At 35.8% G+C, this 23,432-nt stretch overlaps 1 protein-coding gene across 1 annotated transcript in view; it reads left to right on the forward strand.

Annotated features, from left to right (window-relative positions):
- Ankhd1 (ankyrin repeat and KH domain containing 1) overlaps positions 1–23,432 on the forward strand; it is a 98,306-nt gene that overhangs the window by 57,273 nt on the left and 17,601 nt on the right. Inside the window, exons 15-23 of the mRNA NM_175375.3 lie at positions 6,634–7,392; positions 14,192–14,337; positions 14,475–14,586; positions 14,833–14,978; positions 16,352–16,494; positions 16,717–16,930; positions 20,330–20,505; positions 20,671–20,833; positions 22,390–22,485. Of these exons, the coding sequence (NP_780584.2) occupies positions 6,634–7,392; positions 14,192–14,337; positions 14,475–14,586; positions 14,833–14,978; positions 16,352–16,494; positions 16,717–16,930; positions 20,330–20,505; positions 20,671–20,833; positions 22,390–22,485 (1,955 nt within the window). The remainder of the gene's footprint in view (positions 1–6,633; positions 7,393–14,191; positions 14,338–14,474; positions 14,587–14,832; positions 14,979–16,351; positions 16,495–16,716; positions 16,931–20,329; positions 20,506–20,670; positions 20,834–22,389; positions 22,486–23,432) is intronic.

The following is a 23,432-nucleotide window of genomic DNA, read 5'->3' on the forward strand; positions in this document are numbered from 1 at the left end:
GGAGGCAGAGACAGGTGGATTTCTGAGTTCGATGCCAGCCTGGTCTACAAAGTGAGTTCTAGGACAGCCAGGACTATACAGAGAATAGTCTTGAAAAAAAAAATGTCTTGAAAAAAAAAACAAAAAAACAAAAACAAAAAAAAAACAACAAAAAAGAATATTCATTTTTAGATATAAAATCCATCTTAAAACAAAGATGTATTAAGTTTTTTAAATTACATCATATTTATCTTGTGTATATGTGTGTAGTTATATACATGATATGTGGGGGGAGGTTGGAGATCATGTGGCTGGGTTAACCTAGTATGTAGAAAGCCCTGGATTCAATTGCTAACATTGCAAGTTTGAATTTTATCTTTCCTTTTTTTCTTTATGGTATGGAGTATTGAATTCAGAACCTCACACATAGTAGGCAAACACTTGACAACTGAAGTGTATAGCATATCTTTTGTATAGCTCAGATCTTTTTCAGAAGTACTTTCTTTTCTGAGAACTTTATAGTACTTCATTGCCTCTTCCTTCTGACTTGTCACTTTCTTCTCCTTCAGACTTGAAATGTTGGGTTGAATTCATCGCCAGTTCCTAGTAGTTTGTCTTTATGACTCTTCTGTTTTATTTTCTTGTATTATTTTTACCTTCCACTAGTCTCCTAGTGTGTCTGAAGTCCATATTCTTTGCCTTATAAGTTCTTATAAAACTCTCACTACTGTTCTTTGTGTGTGTGTGCATGTGTGCATTTAAGGAGGCAAGAGGTTGATGTCATATTTATTCCTGTATCATTTTTGAGATAGGATCAGTCACTGAACTCAGAGCTCACCAGTTTGACTAGTCTAGCTGCCCAGCAGCCTCAATGATCCTCCTGTCTCCCTCCCCACTGATGAGATTACTGGTCTAGGCCCTCTTACACAGCTTTTTATGTGGGTGTTGAGGAACCAGATTAAGGCCTTCATTACTGTCCAAATCATCTTCCTAGCCCTATTGTGTGTGTGTGTGTGGGGGGGGGTGGGTGTTTGTGCACATGCATGCCAGCCAGGATTGCACAGTGAGACCTTGTCTTTCAAACAGTAGTTGTATTTCAGAGTGATGGTGTTTAGAAAGTTCCAAACAAGAAAAATAGGTGACACCGCGCCTCCAGTACTGTTTGTTAGAGTCAGTGTTATGAATGTTCACTTTATGGGAAGTATTAAACTATATAGGAAAACCTGTGTATGTTGTAGTTAAAATGGAATGTTCTGTAAACTTTACTAATATCACTACTAATTTTTAATCATGTAGTCATGCTTATGTAAGTTTATGCATGCCCAAACCTAATAATGTGCTTTTACATAGAATTGCTTTCAGTAAGGAGAGATAGGTTGGATGAATCTTTTACTGTGGTAACACAGGTGATCTATCTTTGGATATTTTGGTTAAGAGATTTCCATGATAAAACTGTAGATAATGAATATTTTCCTTTGATCGTATTTTTTATTGCAAATTATACTAATTAATCAATATAAACTTGAAAATAATAGGTTTAAGTTCATCTCAGTAGAGAGCTAAATATTTAGCAGATGCCTACCTCATTCACCTATTATTCATAAAAATAAATAATCAGTGATAGGGGAATGTAGCTCAGTGGTAAAACATTTACCATGCACAAGACCCTGCATTTCTTCTCCAACACTGCAACAAAAGGAAAAGCTCTGGGGATATAACTCACTCAGTGATAGGATGCTCAAAAAAGGAAAAGTTCTGGGGATATAACTCAGTGACAGGATGCTCACCTGTCATGCACAAAATCCCCAGTTAATCTCCAGCAACAAAACAACAGTAAAGGTGATTTTAAACTGCTATAGACCACAATTTCTAGTCTATACTTTATTCAGTTTTGTTATTAGGAAGGGGGAAAAGCTTAGAGGGAACAAAAAAATGTAAGATAGATGCCAAACCAAGAGAGATGGTGACTACTCTAAATAGTACTCGAAAGTCAACTGCACGATATCCATGTACAGATTCTTCTGTCTCTGTGTGTGTGCGTGTGTGTATATGCCACTATCAGATATATATTTATGCATATGTATATACATGATATATATTTTACTTATATATCTGATGTATATCAGAAAAATATACATCTGACAGTGGTAAATGTTTGAAGGACTTGGAAATATTATTTTCTGGCATATTTTAGTACTTATTTCATATTAAAATTTTATTGTCAATGAGCACTTGTCAATATTTCTACCCACTAACTGGTATTTCTATAGCTTTAGGTGACATCCTGATTTTTAAAACCCTTGGTTTATTGAGATATAAATTGTGTTAATGCTTTGATGTGCCCCCATCTAGACAGTTTTAAGTGTCTAACGTTGGATAGTTCAACTATTAACTATTTGAAGAAAAAAATCCTTTTTATGCATTGCATTTTACATTTTTATGATTTTATTTTTTAATGTATGTGTACATGTGCACATGCATACTTCATTACATGTGTAGTAATCAAAGGACAATTTGAGGAAGTTGATTCTCTTTTTCCAACACTTAGGCCCCAAGATTTAACTCAGTTGTCAGATGTGTATCAGTGTCATTTTACTGACCCATTGTTATTCATTAAAAAAAATTAATTTAATGTGTATTCATGTGCACTGAGTATATTTATGTGTACCATGTGTGTGCAGTGCCCATGAACACCAGAAGAGTTGTTGAATCCCTGGAACCAGAGTATAGACAGTTGTGAGGTGCCCAAAATGGGTGCTGGGAGCTGGGAGCTGAACCCAGGTCCTCTGAGCAGCCACATCCTACCCTTTTAATACTCTATATGTACCTCTCTGTTCTGTGAAATGTCACTTGTAGTTCCTTCCATGTACTATTTCTAATATGGTTGAGTGTGTTATTACTATATCTTTCTGTCCTTAGCAATCTTCTTTTATTGTGGATAATCATCTGAGCAGCCTTAATCCTAGTACAAGAGCAGCTACATTAGGAAAGTTTCAAGAGAATTCAATCATTGCTAAGCCTTTATACTTACTCTGCTTATGTCATTGTATTTATTCATGAAGCTGAAATTTTTACTTGTGTTGTGCTAAGGATTTTTATATTGCTCTTTGTGACAGTTTTACCTTCTTTTTCTTTCCTGCTAATTGTTAAAAATGTTTGGCTTCTGTAAAGTCTTATGAAAGTAATAATCAAATCATCTCTCAAATTTAATGGCTTTTGCTCTGAAAAAAAATAGTCTTTTCCCACCACTTTGCTCAAGTAGGAATATGATATTAAATATGACATGCTTTTCAGATTTTGCATTAGGGAGTAAGTAGGCCTCTGAAAGTGATTGCATTGTGTACTGAAACTGGTCTTCTGACCTTGCTAAAAACAGTACCCAGGGGAAAGCTTGGATTGTTTTCATAGTTAAAATATATATGTATAAGTTTAAACTTCCTAAAGTTTTCAATTTAATTTTTTAGAGACATGGTCTTAATTCTGTTGGCCTTGAATTCCTCTTCCTTCAGTTTGCTAAGGAACTAGTGTTGTAGGTGTGTGCCACCAGGTCTGGCGTGTAGTTCTAAGATCTGATTTATTTCCTTTGAGTGTGTAAGTCTTTTAAGCTTGAGAATGATTTAAACTTGAAGATGATTTTTCTTTTAAAATTTCTTATGTTGAGGCTGGCAAATGGCTCAGAGGGAAGAGGCACTGTCTCCTAGCCTGATGACTTATATTTGATCCCTCGCCCTACTTGGTAGAAGGAAGAAAACTGACTTCTGCAAGTTGTCCTCTTGACTTCACAATATTATGTGACATGAGAGCTCACACACATCCTTTCTCTCTTCTCCCACTTCCTAAACAAACAAACAAACAAACAAACAAACAAACAAACAAACTGTGAGTTTAAGGCCAGCCAACTGAGACTCAATCTCACACAAAACAAACATCTTAAAATGATGATCTATGTTTTATATATGCTAACTACAGTTTAGAAAAATAATCAGCTGTTTTACCCAGATTTGTTTTGTTTTGAGTTTGAATAGCTTTATTGGGGACTAGAGAGATGGCTGTATGGTATAGAGTAATTGTTGGGTACCAGGTTCAACTCCAGTACCCATATAACTGCTCACAAGCTCTGATAACTCTAGTTCCAGTGGATTAGACACCCTCTTCTGGCCTGTATGGGTTCCAGGCATGCATAGACATACTTATAGGCAAAACATCCATATACATAAAATAAGTAAATAAAAATCTTAAAAAGTTATTTAAATTGTCAAGTTCACTCATTTTAAAATATGCAGTACAGTGTGTTTTGGTAAGCTGGCCAATTTCTGTGATAGTTGCCACCATCAAGTTTCGTGGGGTCCTAATTATTATTACTATTTAGCTGGTAGCACAGGCTGGTCTCAGAGTCAGCCTCCTGGTTGCTAGGATTTCAGGCATCCATTGCTGCATACAGTTCTTACTTAGTTTTAATAGTTTTACTACTCAAAAAAGCTGTTTGCCTGTTTGCATTTGAACCTTATTCTCATTGCCTAGCCCAAGGCCTCTACTTCTTCCTTTTCTATCTGTATATTTGCCTTTCTCTGTAAACTTTATATTAAGTGACATTTTGCAATATATAATTTGTATGTAGATCCTTTCATTTAGCAGGGTTTTGAAGTTCATCTACATTGTTAGATGAATTAGTAATTTCTTTCCCCTCCACCACAAGTAGTCCTAGTTCTTCCTGAATAAGATTCAGTCTTGAATTTATACAAAAATTTTTATTTATCCCCTCTGGTTAGGACTGTTAACACTTTTCAGCAGCTTTATTATAAGGGAGGAATGAATATACTTAATGACTTTAAATGTTTCCTTTCTAAAATAGGTTATCATAATAAGTATTTCTATATGGAATACCCCTGTTAATAACACTCATTGTTTCTCTCTTGAGTGGATGTTATTTGTAAGGTTTATTTAAAATTAGTTTAAATTATCCTTGTGGTATAAGTTTAATATAATGTTTGGTTACAAAGATACTAGGATTTTTTTGTTTTGTTTTTGTTTTTTTTGAGATAGGACTAGGATTTTTAATAGAGAATTTGATAAAGATATATCTTTGTTTTATTGAAAACAAGGTTCCAGGTAGCTTAGTCTAGCCTCAAACTCAGCTATATAAATGAGTATAGTCCTTAATCCCTGATTCTTTGAGTGCTGACTTTTCAAGCATATGGGCTACCTAGCTAAAGAAGACAATATCTTAAGTAACTGATTTAACATTGTATTTTAATGTAAGAATATAGCTATTTTGCCAACTTAGAAAAATATTTGCCCCATTTTGTTCTCTTGGAGTAAACTTTACTTGTATAATCATTCCTAAAAGAATTGTTCTGAAAGAACAATTAAAGTAATAATATTTCAAATGCCATTTTGATTCTGGTTTATATTTAGTACTTTTTTTCTTTTGCTTGTTGTTTTCTTGAATCAAGATACTGGCAATGTGATCCTGGATAACTTACAGAATTTTACATTTTATAAATTTAAATTTTTAAAAAAGATTTATTTATTTTATGTATGTGAGTACACTGTAGCTGTACAGATGGCTGTGAGCCTTCATGTGGTTGTTGGGAATTGAATTTTTAGGACCTCTGCGCACTCCAGTCAGCCCTGCCCACTCAGGCCAACTCCACTCGCTGAGTTCCTGCTCACTCCAGCCCAAAGATTTATTATTATAAATAAGTACACTGTAGCTGTCTTCAGACACACCAGAAGAGGGTGTCAGATCTCGTTACAGATGGTTGTGAGCCACCATGTGGTTGCTGGGATTTGAACTCAGGACCTTCGGAAGAGCAGTCAGTGCTCTTACCTGCTGAGCCATCTCGCCAGCCCAAAGTTATGTTATAATATAAATTGTATAGAATTGGCTCTGTAGACCAAGCTGACCTGGAACTCAGATCTCTCTGCCTGCCTCTGCCTCTGAGTGCTGCAATCAAAGACATGTACTAGCATACTCAACTAGATTAAAAAGTTCAATGATCAGCAAAATTCTGAGGTTCTTTTTTTTTTTTAAAGATTTATTTATTTATTATATGTGAGTACACTGTAGCTGTGTTCAGACACTCCAGAAGAGGGAGTCAGATCTCATTACAGATGGTTGTGAGCCACCATGTGGTTGCTGGGATTTGAACTCAGGACCTGCAGAAGAGTAGTCAGTGCTCTTAACCACTGAGCCATCCCTCCAGCCCTGCTGAGGTTCTTTATTCCTACTTTTCTCTTTGTACTCTCATAGGTTCCAAAATCTTCCTACACTTAAAAGTATAGTTTTCAATTTTTGAGTTGATAGTATTCCAGTATATGCTGTGTGAAAGCAGATGCAATAGTACAGGTTTAATGTGTTTCCCACTTGTGTGACTTTTGAATCATTCTATAGCATTACTTATAATTGGGGAAAGAAGTCTGGGAGAGGGGAGGGATGTGGTTGTGTGTGTGTGTGTGTGTGTGTGTGTGTGTGTTTGTTTGTTTGTTTTGGGGACTCTTTGGGGATTTGGGGTTTTTGTGTGTTTTATTTCCTTCTTTCTCTCTGTCTCTCTGTATCTCTCTGTATCTCTCTCTCCCTCTTCTCTCTCTTCTCTCTCTCTCTCTCTCTCTCTCTTAGCATGGCACATTTTCAAACATTTTTCATGTGCTTAGGTGCATCCAAGCAGAAGTCCAGTTCTCTGCAGGTAGCAGATCAGGACCTACTGCCACCTTTTCACCCATACCAGCCTTTGGAGTGCATAGTAGAAGAGACTGAAGGCAAGCTGAATGAACTGGGGCAAAGAATTAGTGCTATTGAAAAAGCACAGCTTAAGTCATTGGAGTTAATTCAAGGTGAGCCTCTAAACAAGGATAAGATAGAAGAACTTAAAAAGAACAGAGAAGAGCAAGTCCAGAAGAAGAAGAAAATACTGAAAGAACTACAGAAGGTGGAAAGGCAGTTACAGATGAAAACACAGCAGCAATTTACCAAAGAATACTTGGAAACAAAAGGTCAGAGAGACACAGAGTCTCCACACCAGCAATGTTCTAATAGAGGAGTCTTCATGGCAGGGGAAGAAGATGGCAGTCTCCCACAGGATCACTCTTCAGAATCACCCCAGCTTGATACAGTCTTATTTAAGGATCATGATATTGATGATAAGCAACAGTCTCCACCATCGGCAGAACAAATTGACTTTGTCCCAGTCCAGCCTCTATCATCTCCACAATGTAACTTTTTCAGTGACTTAGGTTCTAATGGGACAAATTCTCTTGTGCTTCAGAAAGTATCAGGTAACCAGCAGATTGTAGGACAGCCTCAGATTGCGATTGCTGGACATGAGCAGGGGCTATTAGTTCAAGAGCCAGATGGACTCATGGTTGCAACTCCAGCCCAGACGCTTACCGACACTCTTGATGACCTGATAGCAGGTGGGTTAAGAAATATATCTAAAATACTTCTCTTTAATCTGTGTGTTCAACTTCTTTAATGCCCCTTCAAAAACACAAGACTTTGTACTTCTCTATTTTAATTTGTAAAATTACTCTGATTCCTTAGGAGTTTCAGGAGTGAATTTAAGTAAGCCCAGTAGCACTAGCACATTATGGGTGTTTCCCTTTTGTATTTAAAAAAAACAAAACAAAACACATTACAAAGACAAAGAAATAAAAGTTATAATCCTTTGGAAATTTGATATCAAAGCCGTTCTGTTACTTCCTTGGTAGGAGTACTTAGTAGAGTCTCTTGTTAGGGCTTAGAAGTATACAGGTAAGGCAACCTGTTTAATTTTCTTGCCAATGAATTTCATGCTTGGACATCAGAATTTAAAAGTGGCACTTCTTTTTGTTATTAGACCAATTTAATCATCTCTAAATGGGAAAAGCTGAGCATTATGTGGTATAGAGTTTATATTCAGAAGATTAAAGTACATTTAAACTATTGTACTTGATGTTTGGAGATTGGAATTTTTGTTAACTCTTGATGAACAAGCATATAGACACACTTAAAAGTGTGCATGCATACATGGCACATTTGTGCACATACACACAAAAAGAAAAAGGACTAATAATCTTAAAGTTTATGTTTCTGTTTATTGTTGTGTGGAAAATTACAACTAGTTATGAAATGAGGTGCACAAGTTTACTTTCCCTTTCATTGTCCTTGCAGCAGTGGGAAAACAGTGCAATTAATCATTTACCTTCCTAAAGATGGCTGGTGAATGTATCACCTCCATGAGAGCCCAGTCAGAATTGCAGCCAGAATGGCTGTTGACAGTGGATGAAGACCAAGAACTAAGATGTAGCTGGAGTGATATTCAAAGGCAGGCCAGTCCTCTGTCTCTTGATTGCAACATTTTTTTCCTTATTGTTGTCTGTTTCCTCTTGTCATATTCTCCTCCCCTTCCCACCCCAATTATACTATCCCAGTTTCCTTTCTTCTTTTGTGAGCCTTTAGTCTTCCTGATCTTTACTAAATCTTTTAAAATGTGGAATAAGATTAAATCAGGAATTTTTGTTGAGTATATGTGTTATTTCCATTGGTTATAGATGTAATTTTGCCATTGAGGCTTCTCTGCTGTGTAATAGATAGTATTGTGAAGAAGAAAAATGTCTATTTTTCTTAAAATTCAAATGCTGGGAAATATTTTAAGGAGTTAGGATTATTATTCTTTAATTTGAATTTTTATATTTTTTGTCCTACATTTCTTTTTAAGTAAAGTTTATTTTAACCAAAACAGTTTTAAAGGAAACTTGTAGTTAACTTTATGGTAATTTTTACAGATGGTACCTGAAAGTGTTTATTTTACTAAACTGTTTTTAAATAGAAAAGATCTTTTACAGAGTTCACATGAAACTTAAAAATTACCTTAGACAACATTTTTTAGTGTTATATGTTAATTGACGTAATAAAACTTAGACCTTAAATACTCATCACATTCTAAATAACTTAAATTGCCAAATAAAAAGTTCTATTTTATGAGGTTTATCTGTTTTTGAATGCATGGTGATAATTGTATTCTCTGCTCAAGATTATGGCATGTCTCACTTAAAATTATTTTTCCCAAGTCTGATTTTCTTAATTCATGGTGACAAAAATTACACAAGGTTAACTATAGCTAACTATAGTTGTAAAACATTCAAGCGTATCAGTAGGGTCATGGAGCAAGCCATAGATACAATTAATTCTATATCAATTTAGTCTTATTAGTGAAAGGAAAATAGTATGTATCTTAAAGTTTCACTTCATATATATATGCACACATATATATATTTTATATATAGAGAGAGAATATAAATTTCCCTCTTTAGAAATGTTTTCTCATTATTGCTATTCTACTTTCAAAATATTTTCATGATAATTAATGAATTGTTTATATATATATAAAACTTATGTCATTAAGTTTATACATAAACTTAATATCATAACTTATGTCATTTACTCAACCTATCTATAGCATGTAATCTTAGATATGTCAAATTCTATACAGTCCTAAACAGAATATTTAATCTTGATTAGGAATATGCTACCTCAAATCTCTCTTCTGAAAGCATTGGGTGTTTATCAGTTATTATAAGAGCAAAGTGATCTTAAAAGTTAAAATGTTTATCAAATTTACATGAAAATATATATGATATGCTCATGGAAGCAGTTATTACAAATTTTATTTCTAATATTATATTTGTATTTTGTTAATTTTCTTCAGTTTTAATAGCCATTTATACACTTCCTTGAAATTAAAAAAAAAATCCTTGGTTGACACCTGTAATCCTAGTACCTGGGAAGTAGGCACAGGAGGATCAGGAGTTCAGAGTCATCCTTAATACATGTCAAGTTCAAGACCATTCTGGGCCATACGTCTCAATTAAATAAAAATGAAAGGAAGGAAAATATACTTAGATTAAAAAACAAACTGAAAAAAAACTCCTGAAATTTAGATCAATCCAAAGAAATTCAAATTGCTTTGACTGTTGAACAGCTGTAGAAAGCATTCAATAAAATTTCATTAATATATAAAGAGGTTTGGTTAAAAATCGATATCAATTTATCATCTGTGGAGCACTAACCATGTACCAAACTTATTTAAACCATCTTTGGCTGTTTAAACTCTTCCCACAAAATAGATTTTTCTACCTCCAATTCTGCTGAAAACTAAAGCTTTGAGAAGGGAAGTAGAGGATATCTCCCTATACATTTTCCTGACTCAGGATTTCCTTCTCACCGTTCTTTAATAAGTCTACATTCATCTGCAAGAGGAGTAATAGAGGGAGCTGCTAATTAAAATTGTACTCAGTCCAGCCATATTTAAGAACCTTAGTTGAAGCTGGGCATTGTGGTGCGGGCCTTAAGTTTGGGAACTCACAAAGCAGAGGGAGGGTAGATCCCTGAGTTCTAGGCCAGCCTGAGCTACATAGTGAGACCCTGTCTGTAAAGAAAAAAAAGAAGAAAATGAACCTTAGTTGTCATATTATACATTTGATTTTAATAAAGTTCTGCATTTATCTTAAAAATACATCTAAATCCTATTAGAATAAGTCAGTTTTGTTTTTATATTAAAATTTGATATGTATGTGAGTTAGTATGGTTTTGTATCTAATACAGTATTGCTGTTGGCACTTTGATGCACTTGTTTATATTACAGTTTTAAGGGGGCTGGAGAGATGGCTCAGCAGTTAAGAACACTGACTGCTCTTCCAGAGGTCCTGAGTTCAATTCCCAGAAACCACATGGTGGCTCACAACCATCTGTAATGGGATCTGATGCCCTCTTCTGGTATGTCTGAAGAGAGCAACACATACATAAAATAAATAAATCTTAAAAAGTAAAAATCACAGTTTTAATATATTTGTTTTAAGTAACACTACAGTGATCATTGTGAAGTTTGAAAATAAAAAATTAGGCCTGGAGAGATGGCTTAGAGATTAAGTACTGTCCTTCCAGAGGACCCAAGTTTAGTTCCCAGCACGCATGTCAGGTAGCTCATAATCACTTGGCATATGCCTTTAATCCTAGTTTTCAGGACTCAAAAGCAGATGGCTGTGTAAATTTAAGGCCAACCTTATTTACATAAAGAGTTCCAGGCCAGCCAGGGCTACATAGTGTGACCCTATTTCTCACACATATAAATATACAAAGCTCAACCACTCCAGTTACACAACATACATACAGTAATTAAAAATAAAATAACGTGTTTGGGTTTTTTTTGTTCGTTTGTTTGGTTTTTTTTTTTTTTTTTTTTTTTTAGAATTTGGAGATCCTTTTACTTGGAGGGGGGACTTATAAGCTATTCTAAATAATAGTTACCACTAATGTTAATATTTTACTTTTAGGCTTTAATTTTTGTTTTGTTTTTCAAGACAGGGTTTATCTGTGTAACCCTGGCTGTACCGGAACTTGTTCTGTAGACCAGGCTGGCCTCTTCCACAGAAGCAGAGGCAGATAGGTCTTTGAGGTCCACCTCCTTAAGTGCTGGGGTTAAAAGTGTGCCACCACCACCCAGCTTAGATGTTTTATCATTACTATGACATACCAAAAGATAACCATAACATTTCTATTTTGTCACAAATGTTAGGGAAGCCTTCTATGTTCTTAGCCCAGCCCAGTTTGTTTTTTATTGTTTTGAGATAGGATTTTACTCAGTTGCTCAGTCCTTGAATTCAGCCTGTAACTAGGCAGGCCTTGAACTTGTGATCTTCCTGCCTTGGCTTGTGGAGAAGCTGGGTTATAAACTTGTATGACCAGCCCTGGGACTGTTTTTTGGTTGGGGGTAGGGGCAACAGGGTCTCATGTAGTCTAGGTTAGCCTTAAACTCCTAATAGTCTGTGTTCTATCTCCCAAGTACTATGATTTACAGATGAGTATCACCATATCCATTAAGTGATTAAAAATCTTACAACATATTTTATCTCTCTAGTAGCAATAAAATTTTATGTTAAGATTTGTTATTATTCCATACTACATACAAAATTTGCTTGGTTTCATAAAAAGTCAGGTCTCCTGGTTCTTCTATTGCCCTACTTTTGGAACAGTGTAAAAATTTTTAATTTGAATTGTATATTGATTTTTTTTTGTTGTAGTTTTCTGCTTCTGTCATTTTAAGAGACATTTTGTTCAGAGATAGGAAATGTTTTAAAAATTTATGAAAATGTCATGGTTCTAAAGTATAATGTTCTTATAATACAACCTTTATAACTTTCATTTGTAATTAATCCTATTAAAGTCACTTTCCATGGAATGGTTCTGATTGTCATTATTACAGAGAAAATCTTAGACGATGTAGCATATCATGTTTTGGGTAATAGAGCTGTTAAATACACAGGAAATGTGTGTATTTTAAGTAAGTCCTATAAGGGAGTCTTTCATAACATCACATTTTAGCTTTTTACTCTAGTCAAATACTTTTAAAAAGTTTAAAATACCTTGCTTTTCAAAATTACTAAAAAAGAGATAACAGGAATAAATAAGACCTACCACTGAAAAAATAAGTCATTAAGGTGTTATATAATCTAGTATGTTGGGGGAAGGGTGTTGGTTTTTGGAGCTGTCTTCCGAACATAAAGATATTTTGGAATGTAACAACATTATCTGCCACTTTCATTGAATGACAAAAAGTTTCAAAGCTTTAAATAATTATTCCTATTTATAGCCGGATAATTAAATGTTACTTTTGTGGTGAATAAAGTTGTTGGAATTTATGTTGCCAATATGTTTTTTATATTGGCAGGGAGAAGAAGGTATGGCTTATGTAGAAGCAAATCCATGCATTTTAAATTTTGCTGAGTTATTTTAGCTTTTAAATTAAACTGAAGTGGCACATACCCAACACTTGAAGGATGGAAGAGGGACGATGGCTAGTTTAAGGCCAGCTTTGGCTACACTTCAAGTTTGAGGCCAGTCTGGACTATAGGAGACTTTGTCTCAAAAAAAGTGAAAATTACAAAAAACAAACTAGGTTGAGTTCTTTATAAGTTTATTGCAATTGTGGAAGATTATTTTAATTTTTCCTGTACTATTAGTTATATATGTTTTCTAAGTTTTTCTTTCTTGACCATTAATGGTTTTATTTTCCAATACAGTGAATACTTGAAAGTATTGTAAAATGTCCCATTTTACATTTATTGAGCATTTATGTTGTGCCAGGTACTGTTAAGTCCTTTAAATACATTATCTCACAAATTATTAACATCTTTTTAAGATTAGTTCTACTTAACTCTTTGTGTGTCGAAACGCTGTCCTCCGTGAAACAAAGATATTATAACATAATGTTCAACTCTGTTTTCAAACACCACATTGGGTTTGGCCTTGAATTTGCTTGGTAGCTGGGGATGACTTTGAACTCCTGACTTTCCCACCTACACCCCCCTCCACCCCCCAGGTACTAGAATTATAGGCATATATCACCATTCTAAACTGCAAACTACAAATTTTTGAGATCTCAAATCTATATTTCATTTTTAAAGTAATTTGACTTTCAGAAATATGCTTTTACCTAACTTAAAAGTGAATAGTAGCTGGGCATAGTGGTTCATGCCTTTAATACCAGCAGGTGTGTTTGAGCTTAAGCATGGTTGCATAGGGAGTTCCAGAAAAGCCAGGGCTATATAGTGAGACTCTGACTCAAAAAAAGGTAAATGCTGAACTTAAAAAGAAACATTCCTTGCTGTTTATTTATGTGAGAATTTATCTAACCTGTTGTCCCACCCCTTGTCATTGTTTACAGAATATTTTTGTCTAAGTTTTGCAAATTAAGATAAACATTCTTTTTTGGTTGTTGTTTGTTTTTTGAGGGGTGTTCCACTCTAGCCTTGACCTTGGGATCCTTTTGCCTTAGACTTTTGAGTACTGAGATTACAAGTATAGAGCACCGTATCTGACTAAAACCTTAGACTGTGGAATTTTATACTTCCTTATTGGTAGTATAAAATGCCACCATCTATTATATGTCCATTAACAACAGGCCTTGTACTCAGTTACAATTATTACCTCATGATCTTCCCAAAAACTTTTCAAGGCAGGTATTGTTATTATCCTTATTACACATATAAATTAAGGCTCAAATAAGTTAAATTGCATGAGTTCAGAAAGTCATTCAATATAGGTTCTTCTGACTCCAAAGCTTGTGATTTCACTATAGTATGTTACTCAAATGGACATTTGTTATACATATTTTTCTATGTACAAACAATATCATTCATTAAAATAGAATTCAGCAATATAAATATTATTTTTCAGCTGTGAGTACCAGAGTGCCTGTTGGTTCAAACAATCCCTCTCAGACCACAGAATGTCCTACACCTGAATCCTGTTATCAGACTCCAAGCAATATGGCTACCCCATCCACTCCACCTGTGTATCCTTCGGTTGACATTGATGCACATGTGAGTAGATTCTATCAATTTATTTTACGTGTTCTAATTTATTATCAAAGGGAAATTGTCATTGTACATTTATGAGGAAAAGAAATACATTTTATTGAGAACTCTTTTATAAATACATATATATATTTCCTCCTTAGACGGAAAGCAATCATGACACAGCTTTAACACTGGCCTGTGCAGGTGGTCATGAAGAACTCGTATCTGTTCTCATTGCTCGGGATGCTAAAATTGAGCATAGAGACAAAAAAGGTAGGAAATATCACTCACAAATGAAATCTAAGTACTTACACCTCTCAAAATTGTAGAATTTTTACTATGAATAAGTAGTTCATATATGTCTATGTGTTTATGTGTGTGAAAAATAATGCTTTTTTTAAAAAAAAAATACAGTTTCTCTGTGTAGCCCTGGCTGTCCTGGAATTCACTCTGTAAACTAGGCTGGCCTCAAACTGTAAAAACTGAAAGTTTGTTAGAATTTTTTATTTTCTAATTTAGGTTTTACCCCACTGATCCTGGCGGCAACAGCAGGGCATGTTGGAGTTGTTGAAATCCTTTTGGATAAAGGTGGAGATATAGAGGCACAATCTGAACGAACTAAAGATACTCCACTTTCTTTGGCATGTTCTGGTGGACGGCAGGAGGTATGTTATATGTTAGCATTAGTTTTCTTTTGTAAATATTTTTTGCTTGTATATTTTTAATATGTTTGTGCTTCCTACTTTTTGGGATTTAAAAGAAAATGCACACACACATATGTATGCACATGAATGTGGATGCTTATGTAGCCCAAAGAGTTCAGATCTAAAGCTGAAGTTAGAGTTATGAGCTGCTTGATTTGGGTGCCGAGAATGACTGAAGTTGGGTCCTATGCTCATGCAGTAGGTTCTCTTAACTGCTGAGCCGTGTGCTTAGTACTTTATCTACATGTAAACCACATGTGTTTTACAAAGCTTCATAAACCAGTGGTTTTCAACCTTCCTAATGCTGTAACCCTTGAATGTAGTTCCTGTTGTTGTAGTGACCTCCAACCATAAAATTATTTTATTGCTACTTCATAACTGTACTTTTGCTACTACTATGTATGGATCAATTCTGATATCTGATATGTGATTCCTATGAAAGGGTTTTTCAACCCCCAAAAGGATCACAAACCCACATGTTGGGAACTGCTGCTATTGACTTCTGAGGATTGAAGTATGTTTATTAAGAATGGAAATAATAGCACACACTTTTTCAAGGAATGATTTTACCCATAAAGACAAATACCAAATATCTTTATTTCTACATTTATTAGCATTCAGTCGTACAGCTTTATTAACATGTATAAATAAAAATTCATTGCTCATTAATTGACAAATGGAAAATGTTTTATTTTAATATAACTGGGATTTTGAAGCTCTGAATTTCTTTTTTCTGCCTGGTCATGCATGGGTTTAGGGCAAGGTCTATGTAGCCCAGGCTGGCCTTCAACTCATTATAGCTAAGGCCGGTTTTGAATTCCCCATCTTCCTTCTTTCACCTTACAAGCATGTCAATACAGTTGCGTGCCACCATACAGAGCACAACACTGAATTTCTCTGTTTGAGTTGAGGTCTTTTATATAGCTGAGGGTAGCCTCAAAGTTGAGACAGTCCTCTGACTTACCCTCTAGAGAACCCGGATGAGCTGCCACACAAGCTCACAGTTTCTTGTTATGAAATTCAGCTGGACATTGTGGACATGCATATTTATAATTCTAACACTCAGGAGGCTGAGACAGGAGAATTGTAAGTTCCAGGCTAGCCTTGGCTGTATAGCATGACCCTGTCATGCTATAAAACAAATATGACCACAAAAAAAGAAATTGCATCCATTTATCTACTGCTGCTATTTTAATACTTAATGCCTGCCTAATAAAATATATCTAAATGTCAGCTATTTAGACAAGAAAATTGAAGGTGTTATTTGTATTTCCTTCATTTTAAGTTGAGCACTACTGTAAACTTGGTTTCTCTACCCATATTTTCCTTTGTAGGTGGTAGATTTGCTGCTGGCCCGAGGAGCCAATAAAGAACATAGGAATGTGTCTGATTATACACCACTGAGTCTGGCTGCATCTGGAGGATACGTGAATATTATTAAGATTTTACTTAATGCTGGGGCAGAAATTAATTCAAGGTATCACCTGTTCACTTATCATTCATGATTGCTGAGTTTTTAACTTTTAGTTAAATGTCTTTAGTAGGAATTACATTTTAAATTATGAGATTTTTGCCATTCTTGATTTAGAAACGTTAGAAATCTTTCTTTACTGACATTTTCATCTGTCGTGCTTTTTGCATTTTAGAAAATACAAAAACAAGGCAGCATACTAATTTTCTAAGCACATTTTTTCCTTAGGACTGGAAGTAAACTAGGTATTTCTCCATTGATGTTGGCTGCAATGAATGGACATGTTCCCGCAGTGAAATTGCTGCTTGATATGGGTTCAGACATTAATGCTCAGATAGAGACCAACCGGAACACAGCTCTCACCCTGGCCTGTTTCCAGGGTCGAGCAGAAGTAGTGAGTTTGCTTTTGGACCGCAAAGCCAATGTTGAACACAGGGCAAAGGTAAGAGTTTTATAATTTGTCAACTTTTTCAATTTTAATTCTATAGAAACAAATATGACATTTCAACTCATCTCCAGTGCAAGTTTAGGGAACCAAATATTCCTGGTGATACAAACTACTAACATTTTAAATTTTTCATTTTTTCCCCCCTCTTCCCTTTCTTCCTCTTGCTTTGGTTGTGAGCCACCATGTGATTGCTGGGATTTGAACTCATGTCCTCCGGAAGAGCAGTCGGTGCTCTTATCCACTAAGCCATCTCACCAGCTCTAAAATTTTTCTTTAGTAAAACATATACTTACCATTGATAAAAGCCGTAAACAAAAAAAAAGTTCATGGCTTATAAAATTTTTGACAGCTAAAATCTGGTTAACCATGATAAATTCTGAAAGATTCATGACTATTTGGAATTTAGAAATAGCACATCAGTACTTTGAATTTCTTTACCTTGAATTACTAGGTATTTACATATAGGTAGGTAGAAGATTTGGGTGTTGTGTTTTGTTTTGTTTTGTTTTTGTTGGTTTTGTTGTTGTTTTGTATTGGTTTGGTTTGGTTTGGGCTTTTTCGAGACAGGGTTTCTCTGTATAGCCCTGGCTGTCCTGGAACTCACTCTGTAGACCAGGCTGACCTCGAACTCAGAAATTCGCCTGCCTCTGCTGGGATTAAACAGTCTAACAGTTAATTTTTTTCTTTTCTCTCTCTCTTTTTTTTTTCTTTCTTTTCTTTTTTTTTTTTTTTTTTTTTTTTTTTGAGATGGGGCCTCTTTATGTAGCTATCTTAGAACTTGCTCTTTTTGTAGGCCAGGCTGGCCACAGAAATCATCCTGGCTCTGTCCTGCCTCTTCAGTACTACTATTAAAGGTGTGTACCACTACTCCCAGCCTTTTAATTTTTAAAAAAAATTATGTGAGTGAATGTTTGTCTGCATGTATGTGTACCATGTACATATCTAGTGACTGCAGAGGCTAGAAGAGCTTGTTAGATTCCCTGGAACTGGAGTTACAGGTGGTTGTGAACCGTGATATGGTTGCTAGGAACTGAATTTCAGTTATTTACAAGAAGAGCTAGAACTCCTAACTGCTGAGCTGACTTTTCAATCCCTCAGTTAATATTCTTAAAATATATTGCAATTCCATGAAACTCTGGTTCAAACAAAAAGTTTGGTGGCAAGAGAGATGGCTTAGTGGGTGGGATATTTATCTCTTAACCTTATGACATGAGATTCAGAACCCTCACAGTGTAAGGAAAGTCCTCTGATTTCCACATGTGTGCCACGGCATGTGCATCCCCCCCAACACATATAGAATAATCTATAGTAGGTTATTACATCAGCAATCACACATTTCCCCAAAATAAAAGCCCAGAATTAATAGTTACAAAGAAATTGAGGGCTAATTCTTTTGTACTTTCATACATGATATGTGCATGCCTTGACTGTGTTCTCTCCCCTGATGCCTTCTTCCCAAAAAGTTCCTGACCTATTTTTTAAAACATTTTTTGTTACATTTATGTTGTTTTTGTGTGTATGTTCCTGTGTATACAAGTGCATGCCAGGGCAATGTGTGGAAGTCAAAGGATAACTTGAGGGTGTTAGTTTTTCTCCTTTTACCCTGTGGATATTAGATTCAAATTAAGGTTGATTTCTAGGCTTGGCATCATGTGCCTCTATCCACTAAGCCATTTCAACAGTGCCCGTGTACACATACACACATGTTTTTCATGAACATGGATGGATGTTTATTTGCTTGAGCAAGGGTACTTTCCCTACAAGTAGTTACATCACTGAGGAAAAGGATTTTTTCTCTTCTAGCAACTGTTAACTACAAATAGCCCCCCTCAAGGGTGGATTAGGATCTCCTTTGCTGTCCATGATGGACTGTTGAGTGTTCAGTGGTGTATTGGTAGCCACTGCTGTTGTGATTTTATGGGTGCAGTGGCTATATGATATCCAGAAGATAATCTGGTACTTTTTAGTTTCAAATATTAATCGTCATCTGTTCACCTATTAAGAGACCTGAAATGATGCACACTGTCTGGGGACTAGTTCCAGTGGTAGTATTTATTTGTTCATTTGTTTTGTTTCATTTTGGCTTGAGCTTTGTTGATTTATTTATTTATTTATTTATTTATTTATTTATTTATTTAGAGACAGTAGCCTAGGGTAGACTTGCATTCAACCTTCTGATTCTACCTTCCTTGTACATAGATTGAAGGCACCATGCCTGGCTTAAGAAATGTCTTTTTTTTAAAAAAAAAAAAAAAAAAGTCAGCTCAAAGGAGCTGGAGAGATGACTCAGTGGTGAAGACTGCTCTTCAAGAGGACCTGGGTTCAATTCCCAACACCCATATGGCAGCTCACAACTGTCTGGAACTTCAATATCTGATACTCACACACAAGTGTGCATGGAGGCAAAACATGAAATAAAAATAAATTATTGAAAAAAGAAATTCAGCCAAGCATGATAGCATACTCTTAAAATTCCAACATTATAGAAGCTGGGGCAAGAAGACTTCATGTTCAAGGCTAGTATAGTCTGTATAAGTAGGACTTTCAAAGGGTTGAAGGTGAGAGAATGAGCAAACTGACACTGGGATTTTAGTTCCTGTACACTGTCTTTCTGCCTCAACATCCTGAGAACTGAGTTTAAGTATTTCCATGCCTGGCTTTGCTTTTCTTCTTGCAGAAGATTGTGAGTGAATGTACTCTGGCATGCCTCAGTAAATCTAACAATTTCACCTGCTATTTAGTAAAAATTATTTATTTGGGGGGGAGAGTGCTGTTGGGACAGAATTTTATGACTAGGAATTGATTACCTTGAGTTCCTGGTCTTGATCCTCCTAATCCCACCTCCACAATAATTGGGATTACATGAGCTATGAAGTTAATTTAGTACAACTGAAAACAGAAGGGTTTTTTTAAAAAAATATTAATTATTATATGTAAGTACACTGTAGCTGTCTTCAGATACCCCAGAAGAGGGAGTCAGATCTCATTATGGATGGTGCAGTGATTTGAACTCATGACCTTCAGAAGGGCAGTCAGTGCTCTTACACTGAGCAATCTCTCCAGCCGGAAAACAGAATGTTATTTCAGGTTTTTTTGGGGGGCGGGTTGTTTGTTTGTTTTTGATTTTTCGAGACAGGGTTTCTCTGTGTAACCCTGGCTGTCCTGGAACTCACTCTGTAGACCAGATTGGCCTTGAGCTCAGAAATCCGTCTGCCTCCACCTCCCAAGTGCTAGGATTAAAGGCCTGCGCCACTACTGCTGAGCTTTTTTTTTTTTTTTTTAATGAGAGAAAATCAGAAATATAATATCTGCTTAAATATTAATTAATTTAATCTTTTTAAGAAATTACATAATTTCATTTCTTTTTTTTTTTTTGTTAACTGGTTTGAATAGACTGGTCTTACACCCTTGATGGAAGCAGCTTCTGGAGGATATGCAGAGGTTGGAAGAGTTCTCCTTGATAAAGGAGCAGATGTCAATGCACCTCCTGTGCCTTCCTCAAGAGACACTGCTTTAACCATAGCAGCAGACAAAGGCCACTACAAATTCTGTGAGCTCCTGATTAACAGGTAGGTAAATTTCTGTTGTTATATGTAGAACTCCAATGGTCCCTTTCACTCTTTTTTTTTTAAAGTAACTTTAACATTTCAAAAAACAATTGTTGCATGGTAAAGAACACTATAAAAATGTCAGCCTCTTATAACAAACAGACTTGATATTTTTTCTGTTTGTAGGGGAGCACATATTGATGTTCGTAACAAGAAGGGAAATACACCACTTTGGCTGGCATCCAATGGTGGTCATTTTGATGTAGTACAATTGCTAGTGCAAGCAGGTGCTGATGTGGATGCAGCAGACAACCGAAAAATCACACCTCTTATGTCAGCATTTCGCAAGGTAATATGACATATGGGGAAAAGAGAACATTTAATAATTTTAAAACAATTCTAAGTTAAAACCATGTGCAGAATATAAACTGATAGTGTGGAAATAAGTATATCTGTATATAAAAGTCAATGCTTATTTCTGGACATGGGAAACATCTTTAATCCCAGCACTCAGGAAAGCAGAGGCGGGGGATTTCTGAGTTCAAGGCCAGCCTATTCTATATGCAATTCAGGGCAGACAGAGGTACAAAATGAGATACCATCTTTTAAAACAAACAAACAAGCAAACAATACTATTGTCAGGCATGATGGCACATTCTGTAATCCTAGCACTCAGGAGTAGGTGAAGGCAGACAGATCCAGAGTTCCTGGCCAGCCTGGGATTATGAGTCTGTATCTGAAACAAAACAAAACAGAAAACATTGCTGTCTGTCTGGTCTTTTGTGGCTAAACCTAAGAGTTATTTGGTAGTTCATTATAATTAGCTTTGGTTTTAATTCACTTGGTATCTTGATTAGCTTCTATTATGTCATATTACTGAAAACATAAAATTTGGGGCTATGGAGATAGCTCAGTGAGTAAGAATTCTTGCTCTGCGTGCAAGAGGACCTGATGCTTAAACCCTTAGTCACATGCATATACATATATAGAAATGCATACACACACACACACACACACAGAATTTAAGGGAAACAATAGATACATACAGATGGTAAAGGAGATGTGCTTAGACTTTATTACCTAGCATTCAGTTCCCAGTAAAGGCATTTAGAAAGTGTTTTATCAGCTGGTTAGTAGTAGTACACACCTTCCCCAGCACTCTGGAGGCAGAGGTAGTATGATCTCTGTGAGTTCAAGGCCAGCCTGGTCTACAGAGTTAGTTTCAGGATAGCCAGGTTTACACAGAGAAACCTTGTCTCAAAAAAGGAACAAAAGAAAGAAGGTGTTGTAGCTAAACAAGTCATAAAGCTGAGAAAATGTAATACACCACTTTATTCAATAGTAAAATTCAAATAATGCTTTGAAATCTAAAAATATTGGTGTTTTCAGACTTAGACCCCCTTAATATTAAGATTTATTTCACAATCCCCATTTTTTCTTATTGTTAGCTTTACTATACAAAAAGCTATTGAAAGAAAATAGCTTTCCTATTTTCTGTGAGACATGGAAAAATTAATATCTTGCCTAACATATATTGTTTGCTTGCTTGCTTGCTTAGTTGCTTTTGTATTTAAAACAGGGTATCTTTATGTAGCCCTACTGTCTTGAAATTTACTATGTTGACCAGGCTGGCTTCGCAGTCACAGAGATCCACCCATCTGTCGCTGCCTCTTGAATGCTGGGATTACACGGCATGTAATGCACCACTGTGGCAGCCTACTGCTTGAGCATGTTCTTCTTACCTTTTTCTGTTTAAAACTGAACAGTGTCAATATTTTCATAATCTTAATTATGAATTTAGTAATCTATTTTAAAATACTATTTTTTCACATTAGGTTGTTAAAACATGGATAAAATTTTTTAAAAAACGCTTTTGTGGGGTTTTTTGTTGTGCTTTTTTTTTAGGGTCATGTAAAAGTTGTTCAGTATTTGGTGAAGGAAGTCAGTCAGTTTCCATCTGATATAGAATGCATGAGATACATAGCAACAATTACAGATAAGGTAAGTTTACTATGTTATTGAAACACATTTTTATTCCTTATGGCATTCTATGCCAAGAAGTATAATGTGGGACTTGTTTCTACTGGGCATGCATTCAGTGGCAAAAAGGCCATGAGTTCAGTCCCAGCACCAAACAGCTTGTTCTTTTTGTCATCTACAGATTAAGACCTTGGGTCTTGCTGGGGGGTTGGAAGGGGGGTGCTGCACTGTGCCTTTAACACCATCACTGGTAAAGCAGAGGCCAGTGGATCTCTGAGTTCAGAGCCATCCTGGACTATAGAATGAGTTCCAGAACAACCATTCAGGCAGGCATACACAAAGAAACCCTGTTGTGGAAAGAAAAAGGGGGTTAGGGGAGAAAGGAAAGAAAGAATGACCGTGGGCCTTTTGTCTTATCCATTCGCAAAGTAGATGGATATGATACTATTGGTAACATATTTGAGATTACCTTCCTCCTATACATCATAATGGTAGTGACTATAGCTAAGGTTTATTACTAGATTTTGTTAGCCTGGTTAGCTTTTCTAAGGATAGCTTTTAAAAGAAAGAAAGATGCCAAGCCAGGTATATAGTACATGCCTTTAATCCCATCACTCAGGAGGCAGAGGCAGGTAGGTTTTTTGAGTTCAAGGCCAGCCTGTCTACAAAGTGAGTTCCCAGACAGCTAGAACGTCACAGAGAAACTCCATCTTAGAAAGGAAGGAAGGAAGGAAGGAAGGAAGGAAGGAAGGAAGGAAGGAAGGAAGGAAGGAAGGAAGGAAGGAAGGAACCGTTGTCTTACATGATGATGCACACTTATCATCCTGAGAGGCAGAGGCAGGATTTCTAGATGTTTGAGGACAGCCATGTAAGGAAATGTTGCCTCAAAACAAAACCTTATTTTTGCCACATTGTAGTTTCATACCTGTATTTCCAGCACTTGGACTTCAGAGTGGGGAGGTTCAACA

Source organism: Mus musculus, chromosome 18 (genome assembly GCF_000001635.26).
Source record: "Mus musculus strain C57BL/6J chromosome 18, GRCm38.p6 C57BL/6J".
NCBI classification, from domain to species: domain Eukaryota; kingdom Metazoa; phylum Chordata; class Mammalia; order Rodentia; family Muridae; genus Mus; species Mus musculus.